Below are 19,278 nucleotides of genomic sequence, written 5' to 3'. Positions count from 1 at the left end.
ATTTTGTTGATTCAGTTCCAAGGTTAGTAGAGGATCAAAAGTTACCCCTTGTGGTGAAGGGGTGACATTAGTTGCATAAATTACTAACTTTATTTAGGTGAATTTTAAAAAGAAATACATTAGAAAAGAAAGAAGTAACTTTCCTAATTTAACAAAATCTAGTAGTAGGTAGCGTACTGTACTGGCTCACCTTCATTTGGCAGGTCTTGTGCATTCAACATCATTCTTAAGATTATTTTTCTCTCTCCCACCATGCCTCAAAATTTAATAATTTGTTGTTCCATAATAAACCACTAAATCATATTGATACATTCTGTAAACCCACAACATTTAATTTCTCTAAATTAGAACTTTTGAAGATGCCGCTTATGTAGCTATTGTTTATCCTATCTCTGAATAAAATAAATCATTGACCTGACCGTGACCTTTCATTCATTTTTAACTACCCTCTACTCATAATTTATAAGGCCTGCATCTGCTTCTGTTTAGACTAACACCATGCTTACATGATATACAGTTGCTTATTAATGTGTGAAGATACCCATTAAACACTCATCTTAACTTCCTCATAAAGGTTTGCTCATCTCCTGATGGAATGTCTGGGTCAGGACCTAGAATGAATGACTGCTAGGATATGTATTCCTTGTAATTGTCTGGGCTGGTTTGTTGATGGTCAAAGATTCTGTTTATTAATGTCATTAAACGCTAATCATCTAACTCATCATTAACTTATTTGGTTATCTTTATGGATTGTCATTCTTTTATCTGTTTTATAATCTTATTGTAAATTATAAAATGCATGACATGTACGGGGATATGTATCACTATCATCTATCTATCAATCTAGATTTTCTTTTTTCTCATATTCCTTACCCATTCATTGTAAACTTCTATCTACTCCGCCTGAGCTGCTTTGCTAAGGTTTCGGATGAGATCCTTCCAGGATTACCCATTTTGATAGAAGTCTTTAATTGTTTTAAATTTCAAATAACAGTAACATTTATGCATTCTGAATTAGCTATTAAACCATAATTAAAATTGATTGGCAGTAATGTGACCTTAATCTGATTTAAAAGGCAATTTTATATCTGGCATTATCAATTAAAAATCCATGATAAATAATAAATAAGATTTATTGAAATGCAGAGGTCAGATAATAAATTAGATGAATTACAAATTTGTTGTTTAGGGTTGTTTTTTAGGGCAAAGATCATGTCCTAAAACAGACAGGTTAAAAGCATGACAGTGTTTCCTGCTGTTGTATGCTGTGTTGTCCTACATCAATCAACACATCTAGTGACAGGTATGTCAGTCTCAGGACAGATGATTGTAATTGATTTGTTGACATCCAACTGGTCACTAGGGTCATTTAGTAGACCACTTGCATATGGATGCAGCTAGTTCTCACACAGGTTACCAAAAGGCATCAAATGGTATAATTTGTGGGTTGTAGGCTAATATCAACATAAACTTTAGGAACATTGCTACTTATAAACCAAGCTAGTTGGTCATACCGTTTTGATCGTACGATTAATCGGAAAACCACCTAATGAACATTGATCTTTTAAATAAAGAGCACTTGATCTAAAGTTACATTCATCATCAATTTACAAAATACATTGCTAGAAAGATAGTTGTTTTATTTTGCTTATATATCGCCCTCTATAATTATGTGCTCATCACTGGAGTAAATAAGTTAAGAATACAAATAACTTAATTTAAATTTATTTATATTCAAACTATTAAATATATTAATCAGTAAAAATTAAATTAATTTATTGATTTTATTTAAAACTTTATTAATAGATTAATAAAAAGTTTGTTATTTAATTTTAAATTAAACTACAGAAAAAATATCAAAGTCTCGCGTTACGAAATTCAACCCCAAAATATTCCTGCTAGTAATATACTTAGCTTAGTTATGGTAAGATTTATTGAGTTACAGTGTGCAATTTTACTCTACAATTTGTTACATTCCTCTAAAAATTAACTACAATTTGTAACAATATGCAAGAAAGTTATAAATTAATTACAAGAATAACTCCCAGTGGATATAAGCAATCAAAAGTCTTTGATTTTCTTCCCCCTGTTGAGAAATCATTTTCAGTTGTTTGTTTTGACTGGCCTTCTAGCGTAGCATCGCCGCCATTTTAGACCACCCCATTGAAACCTGCTACAATACACCTGTACACCAGTTGCCTTCCCAGGTGTTGCTGGAAATTGAGTTGCGTACGCAATTTCAAAATATGTTACTTAGATTACAGGGTTGGTACCAGGGGTTGAAAGAATATGATTGAATGTGTAACATTCTGTGTTATATAAATAAACTAAGGGTGTTAAAATAGGTTTTATATTCCAGAAATGTTACAAGTTACAAGTAGAATGCCCTTTAGCTGTTGTATTTTAATCAAATAAAAAATGTTGAAAATGAAGCATAAATTAGTATGTAAAGAGAAACATAGTAGCTCTACTAAGTTTCACTCTTCTGTTGTCTTAAGATCTTCTTAAAAATTATACCTAATGTCTTATTTTTTCTAGAATTTAATAGAGTTTATTAGTATGTGATATTAACTAATATTCCTATAGCTTATTCCTATAGTTGTGGACGAATGAGCACATTTTTAGCAGCTCGACACAAAGGCATGAAAGTTATTATATGTGACATCTATTTAGTCCACATAATATTTCCAAAGAGTTTTGACACATCTACTACTTTTTCATAAAGCTCCGCGTAAAATGGCCTTAGTAAAACATTCAAACTAAAAATGGCATGACTCAGATAATATACAAGACAGAATGTTGTATTGTTATAATTTATTATGTCCTACATCAAATGTACTACCAAATATATTGTGCGTAGTGAACAAGTCACTTGAAATGAATTATTTAATTTTATTTATCAGCCAGGATATTTCAGTATCCCCAATTGACCCAGTGCTTAATATCCAGTACAGGTTGACATGGCAACAAGCTGCAACATGGTTGACCTGCAGTACATCTATCTTCTGACAACTCAATCTTTCCCTTATTTATTATCTAAGACATGATAATAAACTATCATGTCCGATTTAATGATTAAGTGACATTTTTTAGTGGTAAAGTGACATTTCTGGAAATGTTGTTAGTGATGCATGATAGTGTTGATGTGCTTGGGTACAAATGTCAATTGACTTTATCATTAGTATTCTGACAATATAACTGGTCTTGTCATATATAACCGTCAAGAGAGCTTTTTTTTTTCTATAAATGGCTGGAATTTTAATCCTTATTTCTATAACATCTATCTATATTACATTAAATAAGTAAGTAAGTAAAACTTGTTGGATCTGGGTGTATACAGCTTTATAGTGAATTGATTGATTGATTGATAGATTGATTGACAATAACAAAAACAATCATCAGAAGACCATTTAAGGACCCTTAAATTTAATACTGTACTAAACTACTGTTCCTGTTAACACTTTTCATTGATATATTATACTTTATTACTGTCCTCAACCTTGATGTTGCCTTTATACAAAATCTACTCAAAATCTTTGATTATGGTTTACTTAACATATCTGTCATCATAGCATTAATAAGGTATCTATAACCAAACTGAACATGTCAGGAATCACTTGAAACCTAAACATACAATATTGGCTTGAAAGTAACAGGCCACACTCTATCACTTTACTTTGATTTTATACAGTAATGTCTCTTGGTGATGTGTTCTTATGGTTGTCTCTTGGCCCTTAAAATGACCCCATCAAATGTCATTGTATAATATAACTGTGCTATTTTTGAAATCCTACTGTATAAAATGACAGTTTATACTGGTTTCATTTCCATTATTTGGTTTAGTAGCAAATCTATGCCAATTGTGAATTAATTCCATGTATTTTAATATGTATCATTGTTATATGCGACATACAGAATCTCATTCCAGACTTGATTTATTCACATGAAAATAACAGTTTAATTTGATTTAATAATCTCCAAAGCTCTGTATACACTATCAAACTAGTTTGACAACAACATTGTGATGTGCCCAAATATTGTAGTGATATGCTCAAATATGGTAGTGATATGACATTATCGTGTCTATATATGGGCACATCACATTTTGTTGTCACATAAAGTTTGATAGTGTAGACAGACCTTTATTCAAACACAACTTCATATCATAAAGTCATAGTGCTTTATTAGATTTGGTATCATGGTTAAATCTGATTTATTAAACCAGAATTATTATTTTTTTGTTGCCAATGGTTTTATTTGGAATGCCCACAGTACTTCCTCGTAGAACAAACATTTTCATGAACAATGTTCATAAACATAATTGCATTACTTTCAAATGACGAGCACATCACGTTGGGATGATAGATAAAAGTACAATATACTTCAAAGTAATCAGTTGACCATGGGCCAACAAAATATTCATTAATGATTAATTGGCAGGAAAGAATTCTTGGATCCTTCTGTTTACCTTGAAACTCACTCAAATGGCAAGTAATTAGCCAAAGTTTTTTTTATTGCGCTTAGAAAGAAAACGAAACTCGTTTGGCGGTCAGAGAAAAGAGTCGCCTTGAGGGAGAGATGAGTTTCGGCTTAAGCCTACAGCTAGAAACTTAGACCGTGATAAGTTTCATGATTTGTAAATGTTATACCAAGAACCAGTGTATTTTCTCACCCAAATGTAAAACTACTCGCACTTTGGTAATATTTTTTTTTTTAAAGTTTTTATTTAAATAGCTATTTAATAAATTAGATTGCTGTCTTTTTAATGGTTTTCTTACATTACAAATAATGGCATACCTTGCTAGCTAAACCTGTTTGCCAAACTTCTAAAAGTTTCTATACTAATACCAATATTTAAACCTATTTAAAAGTTATTTCTATAGCCAACACTGTAACTGACCTTTTCATTCAGTATAACATACGACTATAATATCTAGGCCTATACAACCTGTATTTATAAAAAAACGTGCTACTGAACGAGGCCTATTTCCAGGGTGTACAGCACAGTATTTTCTCACAGACTAGGCCAACTCCTCTGGGTACACATTGGGGTTCGCAAGAGGAAGTTGAAGGAAAGGAAGTCATGTTTTGTTGAAATTGCTTGCTGAAGGATTCGAGTAGACATGAGAGAGAGAAAGAATGTTGTCCATAAATACCGCCATTCCTCGCAATAATTATCAACATTTTCTATTCACCTCGATCAATATTTTTACATGATTGCTAATTTATCCCATCATCATTTCCAAAAAGTGGTTAATTTAGTGGGGACGGGATTTCTTTCCTGTGTGCACTCCCTCATGTGTGTATTATATAAAGAAAACATGTTTGACAAATAACAAATTGTAGAACATGATACAGTGCGTTTAATCTCTAATTTCATCAAGATGATCTTAGCGTAGCTAGAGACTTGTGTAAACTGGAATAGCAGGAAACGTGTATGCCGCTATGAAACTACTACAGTGAATGTTTTTACCATTTCAGTTGTTTTAGTTTTAGAAGAACAAATTGTTTTCATTCTAACATACAACTTAATTTTATTATCGTTACTTTTATTATATCAATAGAATTTGTTTTTCGTCAGGAAGTTATAAAGCAGATGAATTAAGACAACTCTGATGTAGGCCTACAGTACTATATACTCAGTGAAAGAATGCTTTTAAAAATATTTTGTTCTTATTTCACTGGATTCTATGAAAGAGGTCTGATGGTAGGGTGCCTCTACAGCAAGCAGAAGAGTCTGTGTTCGATTCATACATTTGTCTGTAGCACATTTACACATAATGATTATTATAAAGATATTTTAGCAAATTGTTCCATCTGTTGTAAAAAAATGTTTAATTTGAGAATCAGAAACTGACTCGTTATTTTAAAACAATTTTTGATAGCGACAACTGCTCTGAAATGTCAATTGAGTATTATAATTAAGTGAACGTCGTCGGCCATGTCTCCCCGCGGTCCAGCGCCATTGCCAAATCTCTCCGTCCCTCAGGGTCCAGTTCTTATGAAACCGAAAGTTTTAGCCTGTGATGGGAAGACCCTGTAACTGTCAAAATGTTGTTATCATAAACGGTTTTTTTTTTTTTGTTGTCTTAGCTTTTTCATGAATGATTCACCACATCACTTTATACTGTCAAAGACCAGAGATTTATCAGAGTCTTCAGTCCGTAGAGAATCCTGGTGCAAATCCCATAGGAGTGTGTGTTTCCTTCCGTTTTACCATTGGTCGTTATTAGTTTATTAAAGTGCATTCGTTTGCAACTTATTTTCTGAACAGCAAAGCGGATATTTGTCCACAAGGGCCATCTTAGGCTTCCCTGTTGATCACGATTCCCTACTGTACCTACTTTTTATTTACTGTCTTAAGTTCTGTTTACACTATCAAACTAGTTTGATGTACCCAAATAGTAGTGATATGCCCAAATATGGTAGTGATATGACATCATCATGTCCATATATGGACAATCACATTTTATTGTCACATAAAGTTTGTAGAGTGTAAAATGTAGACAATGATAGTTTGAAATTCAGAAACTTTGGTGAAAATAAGTGGTTGGCTGTTTCTTAATTGTTAAAACATCAATAAAGATTCTTTTCTTTTTAATTAAAAAATATATATTGTACTTCTCTTTGCCAAACTATATTCATTACTTTGAGAGAATTGGTAAGTCTGAGGTTACTACCTCAGTTTTAAATTTAATTGTATATAGTAGATTCGTATTAGTTAAGTATAGTTTTATATATTTTGTCATTTTCAAGAGGGCCCCTGAATATCAGCTGGCCTGCGGGTTCAGCTGGAAGGGTTACCCTCTATAAATAAAGTTGAAATAAAATAAAAAATAAACTACCCATATGATATATTTAGTAATTTACTTTACTTAATATGTTGTTTTGTTTTCTTATATTACTTTTTCCAGACCCAGCGATGTGTTAAACGTTTACATTCCCTGAATGAAAGTGAGAACTTAATTGCACAAGATTTAAAATCATTATCTCCAGAACAGGTTTGTACATTTTATTTTATTTTTTAAATGAACATTTATTATTCATTCTTTAAGATGAACAAATAAAGTTTGAAATATTGAATTATAATGGCTTGCCTCAATTTTACTGGTCTGTAAAATTAAATGTATTTATTACCCTAAAAGTAACATAGCACTGGTATCACACACAACATTAAAAGAAATAGATCAAATGCACAATATTAAGTTGCAAAAGAATTTTGAAAATTCCATATTTTTGGTAAGTTCTGAAAAATGTACAGTTTGCACACTATAAAAAGTTTTTACTGTGATTGAGAACGAACAAATAATGTAGCACTCTTGTTCACAGCCAGTTTGACTGGATTGTCTCAATCCCACAAAGACTGCAGTATGGTGCGCACAAGAGAAACACAATAGTTTCCATGTTAAAATGTTTTAACATTGTTGCTTGTATTGTACGTTTAGTTTGGGCTATAGCTGTTAGAAGATAAATCATGTAGAGAACAGATGCTATACGCACTGTGACATTGTATCCCTTGTACCAAACATCAACGTCAATTTGTACAAGTCTTTATTCTGTTTTTTTCATTACACCATACTATGACCTATGACCCCTTGAGCATGTTATCAAGTTTCAAGATTTTGTGTTTATGTTGCCCATGAGAATCAGAAATATGTAAAATAACCGACTTTATATTTAGCGTTTACAATTTTATATTTTAATTTATATGATATTTTGATCCCTTTCTTTTACGACAAGAACATTTTGTGGTTTATAGTTTAATTTGTCACTCGTAAAAATTACTTTATTTCTGTCCATATTCAGTGAAACATGACATCAGATGGTTTAAGTGAATTGATTTTAAAATATTTCCGAGTGTCAAATTACAAACCAGGCCATGTTTGACAAACATTATACTGGAGTATTTTACTATGTATTTTAATGATGTGTAACAAAAATCCTTATGGATGATTAAAGAGTGGGGAATATGAGATCTTTCAATGATACTTTCCGGTTACACTACACGGTTGATAGCACGTTGCCACTCGAATGCGTTCAAATTGAGCTTCGTAGGCCTACTGGTAAATAGAATTAGGCCTTGGAAAAAATATTAAATACAATTTCTGTATCTTATAATTTATACTCTTTGATCTAGGATTTATTACAGGGGTAGTCTGTCAAAATACATAAAACATAGTTGATACTGTTATTCCATTTTTATCTGTCAAAAAGAGAAAAGCGCTCACCCATAGCAAGTCCCTTTGATTTCATGCTGGATAAATACATTAATCATAAATTGATTATACAGTAATACTTGTCAGTAGAAACAGTTTTGAAGCCACCAGAATATTATCGTAAATCTACTAATTGTTTGAACTAGTTTAAAATGGCATTGAATAAAACAACAAAGGCATTACGACAGGTATCATTTCAAACTGTTCCCTTACAGCTATAAATGATTTTTAAAAATCTTTGTATATGAGAAAATGCCAATAGGCGAACATCAAAATGACGGCGATAAATGACATGTTTAATAGTCCCTTAGAGGAAGGTAAATGTTCCATTTAATTCCAGTTAACATGATTTCTACCTTTCATTGGCCTATATAATTCCTTTATGTAATCTATCAACAGGGCTCTGTAATTACAGTCTTAAATTCTTCCATATTTATTTACATTGACACAGTTTCAGTTGTAATTTTATTAACATTATGAGCAATGTTTTTTACGCATTTTGTTATTACATTTGATTAATTTTTTCTTGCAATATTAATTTTCACAGGTTTATTGCATAATAGTTTCAAATGATTATATATTACAATTTAAATACAATTACATACATATTTTGTGTGTTATAATATATTTTTATCATATTTTTTCTTTGTTACGCATCTGAACTTTGACCTTCAGGATGACGAAGAAGGCGTTTGGGCCTAAACTACTAGAATATCCACAACAGTGCTTCCACTCATGGTACGAATTAGCGATTTTTTGCTTCGCTGTTTTTCCCTTCCCCACCTGTATGCAAATGTCTTGTCTACTTCTTGATTTTAGTCTTTGCTACTTTTGTATTCGCATGTTTGCATTTTTTTTACTTTTTAATATGTAAATTTTGTAGTTTACCTTTACACTATTTCTTGAACAATTTTCCTGTATGCAAATTTGTCAGTGTATCGTACATGTACATTCTGATTTTTGTCATACATGAATTGTAAGTAGTTTGAGCAGCTTTATTTATGCCCAGTAGGTAAATTGTTTACTGTCAACATTTTTGCTATGTTTATGTGTTTTACTTGCTTTATGCAAATTTTGACGTTCTTTTTGTAATTTTCCAATAGGCCTATAGTGCTTATACCATGTCGAGTCTCACAAAAACTTTAATTTTGGTTTTAACATAAAAATTAATTTTCATTCAACATTTTTTATTTATAATCAAAGACTCACAGTCTGCCTCATTTTTATCATTCATTGACATCTCAAACAATCTATCATTTCCATCATATATATAATTTTGAAATGATAAATTTTAGTTGAATTCTAATAAAAGACAGATTATGTAGGTCAAATGACTTTTGCAAACCATTTAATTTGGACTCTGGTTATAAGTAAGGTAGAATTTAATGTCTTTCAAATGAGACATTGAGTTAAAAAAGTAAAAAAAACTTTTTTAGACTTGTATGAAAATCAGCAACATGGAAGACATGACTTAATCCACCTATATCACAATTCACTGCTATTAAGCACCACTCAATTTAGTTGATTGCTTTAATTTAATTAACCTATTATCCTTGATATGCCATTCATTAAATAAATATAATTCAATAGCATTTGTAATATGTATTATCATAGATATGAAATAATAACAATGGTAAATAAAAGGATAGCCTTGCCATGTTAATAAGAACAGGTTCTTAAAATCATACCAAAGGTCTATAACTTTACCTAATTACGCATAATGATGTTGCAATATACATAGGTTAATTACCTTTATGTAGAATGATAAGAAGTGTTGACCTTGGTTTTGACTTATTCAGGCCTGCATGTAACCTTGTATCAATATTAATATAGTTACTCATCATAATATGTAGTGTGCATGTTTATTGTTGTTTGTATGTGTCACCTCCTTATATGGTATTCATTCTCAAAGTTGCCAGTTTCAAACCTTCTGTTTTACATTATGATATTACTATTTGTTATATTTTGTGGTTTTACTGAGAAAGTTGTATCCTTTGCAGTAAAATTGATTTGTTGCGTGTTGACAGTTGATGGTCATCCGATTATCTCATTAATTCACATGTTTAGAGTTTGATGATGAGGTTATCGTTAACCGAATTGCGAAGAAGAAACATTTACCGATTCATCTAATAAAACAATATACTGGCAGATTAAGTACACTGTCCGGTTCTTAAGCCAACCTGCCTATTTCAACTTTAATTACATTCTTTTGGAGGTAATTGAGAGACAATTTATAGACTTTTTAAACTTATTAGCATACATACAGTACATATGGTAGGTGGCACTATTTTTAGCCATAAGAAAAAAATAAATCCTTGAACTCAACAAGATTTGAACCCTGGAATTGGTAAGCAAGCTTTCTAAACACCCAAGCAACTGCACCATTCGTATTGATAATGAAGAAGTAAAAGTTTAACTTTCTGTGTACCCCCCCATACCAAACAGTTATTAAATTGTACAGCTTTCCTGATTTTCTTAAGACAATGAATTGAAATTCTTTAATTGTAATAAATGTGTTTGACAGTACATGTCCTAGTAAATCAATATAAAAGGTGCCAAGTATGCATGTTTAGTCCCAGCAGAACACCAACTTTTATTGACTACAATCTTGCTGGTGAATGGCCAGGAAATTAGGCTACACTTCAGTGCTAACTTTTGACAAATTTAGAACATGAAACCACACAATACCGGTAAATGAAACTGACAGTTTTAAAAGCTAAAATCGGTCAATTTGTTGTCTGGATGTAGGCCATACTTTAGAGTTTTCTTCTATAAGATCCAATACGATAAATAAAATACCATGATCCCATTACACTTTCTGTCCATAAAGTTATATATATATTATATTATTGGTGTATTTCTTTGTAAGTATGATAATACAGTTTGTTTGTTATTGTCTGTATGTAGGCCATACTTTAAAGTTTTCTTCCATAAGATTTAATCGAATAAACAAAATACCATGATCCCAATAAACTGCCTGTCCATACAGTTATATTCAATTTAATTCACATTTATTTACTCATCGTTTATAAATATAGTTTCATAGCATAAATGATGGCAAGGATCCTGCATAAAGAAGTTTACAATTCTGTTTTCGCAGGACCCTTAAAAACATAAAACAATAAACACAATACAAATTATAATACTGCTGCATTTCTTTGTAAGTAGGAGAATATGATTTGTTTGTTGTCTGTACATATATAACTGTAAAACTGTATAACTGTAATATATTACTGTATTTTGCTTTATTTCTCTGTAAGTAGGAGAGTACCGTTTGTTTTGATAATGTATATTTTTAAAGCCAGCTGTCATTTCATTATTCAACGGGAAGTTATCACTTGTTGTGAAATGTATAAGGAGTGGTTTCTATTAGTACATTACATTATTCTCCTTTGATACTATATATGTATATCCTAATAATGATTGATGCCTGTTGTTTTTGTACTCAGACAATGATTCATAGAATTGCTTTGTTTTACTTGACTTGTTTCATTCCTGGCAAATGCTTCATGCAACAGAATAAATGTACAACGTTAGTGTTCCCAAATATCTTCTTCATAGAGCATATATTGTAAGACATACAGTAATATGCAAGGACAGAATAATATAGCTCTCTGATTTGTTGTGCAATCTCCACATTTCACAAGCTGCTATATATTGAAAATATAAGGACACTTAACTTGCGTTTGCTTCTCTCTACCCAGGTGTACAAATGGGTATACTTAGTAAGGTCAACATTATAAGAGTATGTTTCCATACGTGTTTGATCCAATGCGGTAATAATGTGAAGCACTTGCAGGATTTATATAAAAACAACATAATATTTACTAATGTTGTCTTTCAGCAAAAATGCATATAAAGAAGTTTAAATCTGTTTCTAATTATTGAAAACTCTTTGGTTCGAAACAAGAATATTATTTCAAAACGTATATTTGTTCTATTAATAGATTATGATTCAAATTTCATTTGGTTTAAGATCAATAACTGTTTAGACTAGACCAAGTCCCAGGGAGTGTCCTGTATAGATTGTTCAACCTATCGCTGTTCGTCAACGTTTTACGAGTTGGCGTCTTTTGTCTCGAGTTTTTTAAGCAGCACAGATGTAAGAAAATGTACAGCAAGCCTTTTACATGAACTTTAACATGGTTGTACTGAATCTAACATGTTTTAATCAGGAAATTGGATAAAGCATAAAAGCAGCTGGTTGTGGACAGGAATTGGTGTTTAGCAATGAGCGATAATAGTGTGGATATGAGATATGAATTATGTTTCGGATACAACTTTTAAAACACTCTCTTTTAATGTGTCCTTGTCTTGCTGTCGCAACCACTGGCCGTTTTCTGTTTTATATACAAAATCATTTCAATTGTTTTTGTATTTTAAAAAGTAGACCTTTTTCTTTCTTTTTTTCTTTACTTTATATTAGTAATGTCGTTGAGGCAGAAACACGTTCCTATCACCTGTCATGGCAAATTCACCAACACAAAATAATATTTAACAACCTGTATAAAGTATCAGTATCTCATTCAATTTGGAATGTCAAATTTATAGGGTTATGATAAGAATGTTAAATATGTAAAACATATTTGAACTCTACCTATCATTTACATAGTATGGTATTAATTATGTTATCGTATTGAGTATCAAAAATTAACATTTGCTAATATTCTACTCTAGTATCAATAAAACTGTATACAAGTCAAGCTAATTAATCTCCTGTCACTTCTATTTTGTCAAGAGTAGAACCAGTCTGCACTTCATTCGATATCTTTGGTATATCTGTGATATAGATAAATTCAAAACGGTTTTATTTATTTGATAATACAGTACTGTGTTTATCTTTTTTACTTCAATTATGTGGGAAAGAAATAGCTAATTTTGTCCATCGTTTCCACGCTGATTATTGCATGCTATAGGAGTTTTGATGAATAAAATGTTTAGCTGTTTTTTTTGATAGGTTAGATATCCATCCACCTTTGATATTATAACCCTAACCCTTGTTAAGTATTAATCAGGAATGTCCTGTCAGCATCAGGTACCACTATTAACGTTTTCTAGTATCGCTTTAAAAATTATGATGGTACTGTTATCGATATTTGCAAGTGTTGATTTTACACAATTATCCAACTCTCTTGAAGATTCCTAACATTCTGACGGTCAATCATGATAAGATGGTCATCTGTTTTTGGACCTTAGGGCATGCAGGTGGACAAAGCAAAGTCCTGATGTCCACTTATGTGGTAGAAAGGCTATCTCATTTGCCCTGTGTACTTCACCCTCGCTAGGGAATATTTATTCAAATTAAAGAAATAATAGCAACACTTGTGATAGATGGAGTGAGTTATCCAAGCTGCAGTAAGATTTGTAATGAAGGGCAGAGTCTAATTGATAAAAATACTGTCCTAGGTCAAGAGACACCGTATCCCCTCTGGTCATTTGGTCAATTCTTAATTGTGGACAGTCCTGTGCCTAAAGGGTAGTTTTGGGTCTAACATTTCTATTGCTTATTATAAATAAAATATAAACCTTCATTATAGCTCCACTTATTTTTAAAACAACCACGCAATTTAGTAAGTTACTGGTAACCTATAATGTACATAACATAACATGCTAAAATTGAAACTGATTTATTTCAATTTTATAAGTTACTGGTAACCGGTAATGTGCATATCATAACATGCTAGACTTTACTTTTAATAGTACAACTTCTATGATTAGTTTTACCAGTAACCCATCGAAACTCCATGATTTTCCCTATCAACACCTGTTTTATTATAGATTGAAATCATTCTTATAAGACATCTTTACGTCCATGTACGAGTGCCATCTCATTACCCATGTCAAACCTCATAATTGGGTCATTCGCAGCTGTCTAATGTATTGTATTTGTTATCCACCTCTGATGATCTTCAACACCACACTGTCATCACCTGCTGCCATAGCATGTGTGTGAATTACTCCAATGCTATTGAACCCAAAAGCTGCACACAAATGTTACACTATCCTCCTCATCTCATCTCTGACATGATGATGTGACTACTTTAACAGCAACAACTGTTAATTTGCTGTTTAGTTTTCAGTTTTTGTTTAAACTTTCTTCCCACTTTGACACAACTATGCAACGACGTAGGCGCTATGCAACGGTATAGGCACAATGCAACTTGGTTGGCCAAGTGACAGTTTGGGTAATCCATCATGTTATGATTGGTCTGATTACTTTAATTGTGGGCTTACGTCCTTGCATTGCATCCAAGTTGGAACTAGGCATTACTTCAACAAAAAAGAGTTTGCCAATAAGAAATTAATTTAATAATTCTTGTTAAATATTAATTGAAATTTAAAACAAAGCCTGTGTTTTCTTTCTCTTTTTAGAGTGTCGTCACAGTAGGAGATATCCAGAGTGTTACGCTGTAGGCGTGAAGAACTTATTGTAACAAAATGATGCAGTATCAGCCAGATCACCTGACGCAACCTGCCCAGGAATAATAGTCGCCATCTTGCTTTACGAGAGGTTGATGTTTTGCGATTAAAGGGCACTGGTGTGCATTCAAGTGTTCAGTTTTTTTTACTGTTTTCTCAGACATTTTCATTCACTGTAAATACATTTTAATGTGAATGAATATGTGCTGAAAATTATACCAGATGTGACGTGCAAGTGAGAAACAGGGTTTAGAGTGTCCTGTATGTATCAGTGACTGAAATTCCAAGATAAATTAAGTAAAGTATGGTTGAAATGCTTAATGTGATCCAAAGTCTACTAATTCCCTAGCTTCACAATATCAAGTATGTTTATAACTTGAAAGAAAGGTATTTTATTACAGGAACATTATTGATGTTAATATTGATGAAAATTATGATTATTATTAATAACTGTCAGCGCAAAAAAAAATTTGTTGTATATCAAACAGCAGTTAATTGTAGACTTGTATGTATTTAAAAAAAATATAATTAGAAAGAGAATCAAATTAAGCGAAATAGATAAATCATAGTATTATACATCCATACATTACCATATCTCATTTAGTAGTTAGGTTAAAAAGATGCTAGCATGTCCTGTCAAATAATATTGAAAATAACAGGCTTGTTATTGTTTGGCTAAGGTTATATAAATGGGCAATGTGAAACTCAGGTTGAAATGATGTTCTCTTCCAAAGCATTAATACCATGCTTCTTATAAAATTTGCATGATGTATTTATCGTTTTAAATATTACACAATCCGGATAGTCCCTTACATTGTCCCCAATCTGGATAGTCTCTTACATTGTCCCCAATCCGGATAGTCCCTTACATTGTTCCCAATCTGGATAGTCCCTGACATTGTCCCCAATCTGGATAGTCCCTTACATTGTTCCCAATCTGGATAGTCCCTTACATTGTCCCCAATCTGGATAGTCCCTTACATTGTCCCCAATCTGGATAGTCCCTTACATTGTTCCCAATCTGGATAGTCTCTTACATTGTCCCCAATCTGGATAGTCCCTTACATTGTCCCCAATCTGGATAGTCCCTTACATTGTTCCCAATCTGGATAGTCCCTGACATTGTCCCCAATCTGGATAGTCCCTGACATTGTCCCCAATCCGGATAGTCCCCGACATTGTCCCCAATCCGGATAGTCCCTGACATTGTCCCCAATCTGGATAGTCCCTTACATTGTCCCCAATCTGGATAGTCCCTGACATTGTCCCCAATCTGGATAGTCCCTTACATTGTCCCCAATCTGGATAGTCCCTTACATTGTTCCCAATCTGGATAGTCCCTTACATTGTCCCCAATCTGGATAGTCCCTCACATTGTCCCCAATCTGGATAGTCCCTTACATTGTCCCCAATCCGGATAGTCCCTGACATTGTCCCCAATCCGGATAGTCCCTGACATTGTCCCCAATCCGGATAGTCCCTGACATTGTCCCCAATCTGGATAGTCCCTGACATTGTCCCCAATCTGGATAGTCCCTGACATTGTCCCCAATCTGGATAGTCCCTTACATTGTCCCCAATCTGGATAGTCCCTTACATTGTCCACAATCTGGATAGTCTCTTACATTGTCCCCTAATCTGGATAGTCCCTTACATTGTCCCCAATCCGGATAGTCCCTTACATTGTCCCCAATCTGGATAGTCTCTTACATTGTCCCCAATCTGGATAGTCCCTTACATTGTCCACAATCTGGATAGTCTCTTACATTGTCCCCTAATCTGGATAGTCTCTTACATTGTCCCCAATCTGGATAGTCCCTTACATAGTCCGATATCTGGATAATCCCTTACATTGTCCCCATTTTAAATAGTCCCTTACATTGTCCACAATCTGGATAGTCCCTTACATTGTCCACAATCTGGATAGTCCCTTACATTGTCCCCTAATCTGGATAGTCCCTTACATTGTCCACAATCTGGATAGTCCCTTACATTGTCCCCTATCTGGATAGTCCCTTACATTGTTCCCAATCTGGATAGTCCCTTACATTGTTCCCAATCTGGATAGTCCCTTAAATTGTCCCCTATCTGGATAATCCCTTACATTGTCTCCATTTTAAATAGTCCCTTACATTGTCCCCTATCTGGATAATCCCTTACATTGTCCCCATTTTAAAAAGTCCCTAACATACTCGATACCCTAGACGTAGTAGTAAAAGTACTAAGTAACTACAGTATAATAGAATACTATTTACAAAATTACATAATAAGCAGCTTATTAATTATGTGAGTATATATATGATAATGATTTTGTTTATTGTGTATAAGGTGTGCCTTATAATGTGATCTAGATTGACATTAGTTGACATTAGTTGTAGATACTAGCATTGAGAAATTACACTCTTTATTTTCCTATTTATTTTTATTACAGTATTTGACCTAAGATAATCCTATGCTAAAAAATAATCCTACCCCTAATTTAGATTAAATTCAGAGAGGTGATTTTGATATCCATGGTTGGTTCACATAATTTCACCCCTAATTTCTTGTATATTCCATAGCCAGACCCTATTTCACTAGGTTTAATACAATAGTATAGTTTTATTTCAGTTTAGATGTATCTTTACGTATAGTTGTCTATTTTAATAAATGTAATAAAGATTTGAGATACCAAAGTTTATTCTAATTGTAAAACTAGCAGTATTGTTTAAGTTAGAAGTGCAATTGATTAGGGTTCTAAAATTGTTGCTATTAACATGAATTTATACCTAGTGTGCTTTTAATTTTAACAAACTTTTTTGTCCTTGTTTAGAACATAGATAAAATGTATAAATGTGCTAAACATGTTTTAACTGAAAAAATAAATTAAGTGTCCCCATACCGGGGATGTCCTCTTAAACCTTACTGGGGATGTGCCCTTACTGGAGATGTCCTCTTACTGGGGATGTGCCCTTACTGGGGATGTGCCCTTACTGGAGATGTCCTCTTACTGGGGATGTGCCCTTACTGGAGATGTCCCCTTCATAGGAGTTGTTCATAGTGCTATGTTATCTATTTTCCTTCTTTGTTTATCAGAAAAGTTGCCCTCAACAGAGGTAAAGGTTTTACTGTATGTGTTTATTTATTTTGAAAAAAAATGAAACGGATGCCATGGTAACCAGGAATATGAACTTTACCGGTGTGTGTGTGGTTTAAGATAGATACCAGCACACTACAGAGTGAGGACTGCGTTAAGAAAGATTAATTACTAATAACTACAGTACAACACAATTTAAATTAGCCGGTATATTTAAACCACAAATAACTAATATCACAACTCTTGCAGTTCAAAATACTGATGTGTTTGTATAGTACTGTATTTAAACAACTCAAATTTTAAGAATTATATATTTTCAATGATTATACATTTTTGTATGTTTCTCTACATTGTGTTGACTGTTGAAATATCAGTATTATATAATCGAGAAATTAAAATTATATATGTATATGTACCTTTACAACAAATACTATAGTATATAACATTGGTGGTTTAAATGTATTGACAAGCGTCCTATTCATGTTCCGATTTTTGTAAATTAATTCTACTACTCTGGTATATCTAGAATATATGTTTTTTAATAATTATCTTGCATTTATGTGTATATATATATATATACTGTATATGACATATATACATGAACTACAACGATATGCATACCTGTAACAATAGGCCTATACTATACATAGTTTTATTTCTACGTTAGTGATTGGTAGATTGTAGGTATATGAAAATTATTGTCATTTTAGATATGTAGCAATACTAAAACATGGTATCTTTTTTATTTTCAAGCTTAATCGGTAAAGCAGTTATTAAACTGATTATAAATTGATAAAAACAATAAACTACAGTATATAAATGTGTAATACCTTTCAGTTGCATTATACTCATTCCAATCACCCACAATTTTGATGAAATTTTGTATATAAAAAAACCCCATACTTTTTAGTCGTGTGCAACGCGACTCTACGTAGGTTGGTCGGTAAATACTAACTTGATCAGTCTTTGATTATGCGCAAAAATCGCTATATTTTCGCACTTCTGCGCATATATGTGGGAATATTTTTGCATATATTTATTCACCATCATCATATGATGCTGTGTACAAAATTTCAGCAAAATCCAAGATGGTCGAAATTTTACCCCTAAAAAATCCCTGGGATTTTGTAGGGGTAAAGGTGAAATTTCGACTATGTGGGAATATTTTTGCATATATTTATTCTGTACATATTTCTACATATAATTCAGGGATTTCTAAAAAATTCAGCAAAAATATGCCGATATTTGATCAGTCTTTGATTATGCGCAAAAATCGCTATATTTTCGCACTTCTGCTCATATATGTGGGAATATTTTTGCATATATTTATGCAGCATCATCATATGATGCTATGTACAAAATTTCAGCAAAATCCAAGATGGTCGAAATTATACCCCTAAAAAATCCCTGGGCTATAGCTCAGGGATTTTTTAGGGGAAAAATTCCGACCATCTCGGATTTTGATGAAACTTGGTACATAGCATCGTATGATGATGCTCTTTCAATATATGAACATATTTCTGCATATAATTTAGGGATTTCTAAAAAAATATATATTTGATAATT

The 19,278-nt window shown here is 32.4% G+C and overlaps 1 protein-coding gene across 7 annotated transcripts in view; it reads left to right on the top strand.

Moving 5' to 3' along the window:
• LOC140059347 (ELKS/Rab6-interacting/CAST family member 1-like) overlaps window positions 1–18,572 on the top strand; it is a 50,038-nt gene extending 31,466 nt beyond the window's left edge. For 6 of the 7 annotated variants that reach the window (XM_072105236.1, XM_072105237.1, XM_072105234.1 and 3 more), the window contains 2 exons: window positions 6,915–7,001; window positions 14,589–18,572. In XM_072105236.1, coding sequence (XP_071961337.1) covers window positions 6,915–7,001; window positions 14,589–14,630 — 129 coding nt within the window. In that variant the 3' untranslated portion in view covers window positions 14,631–18,572. Of the gene's footprint in view, window positions 1–6,914; window positions 7,002–8,891; window positions 8,955–14,588 lie in introns of all 7 variants that reach the window. The other variant, XM_072105231.1, reaches the window with a different exon arrangement.
• Window positions 18,573–19,278: the final 706 nt, after the last annotated feature.

The sequence above is a fragment of the Antedon mediterranea genome, chromosome 9 (assembly GCF_964355755.1).
Source record: "Antedon mediterranea chromosome 9, ecAntMedi1.1, whole genome shotgun sequence".
In the NCBI taxonomy this organism is placed as follows: domain Eukaryota; kingdom Metazoa; phylum Echinodermata; class Crinoidea; order Comatulida; family Antedonidae; genus Antedon; species Antedon mediterranea.
Note: the sequence above shows the minus strand (reverse complement) of the source record. Positions and strands in the feature narration are given on the sequence as shown.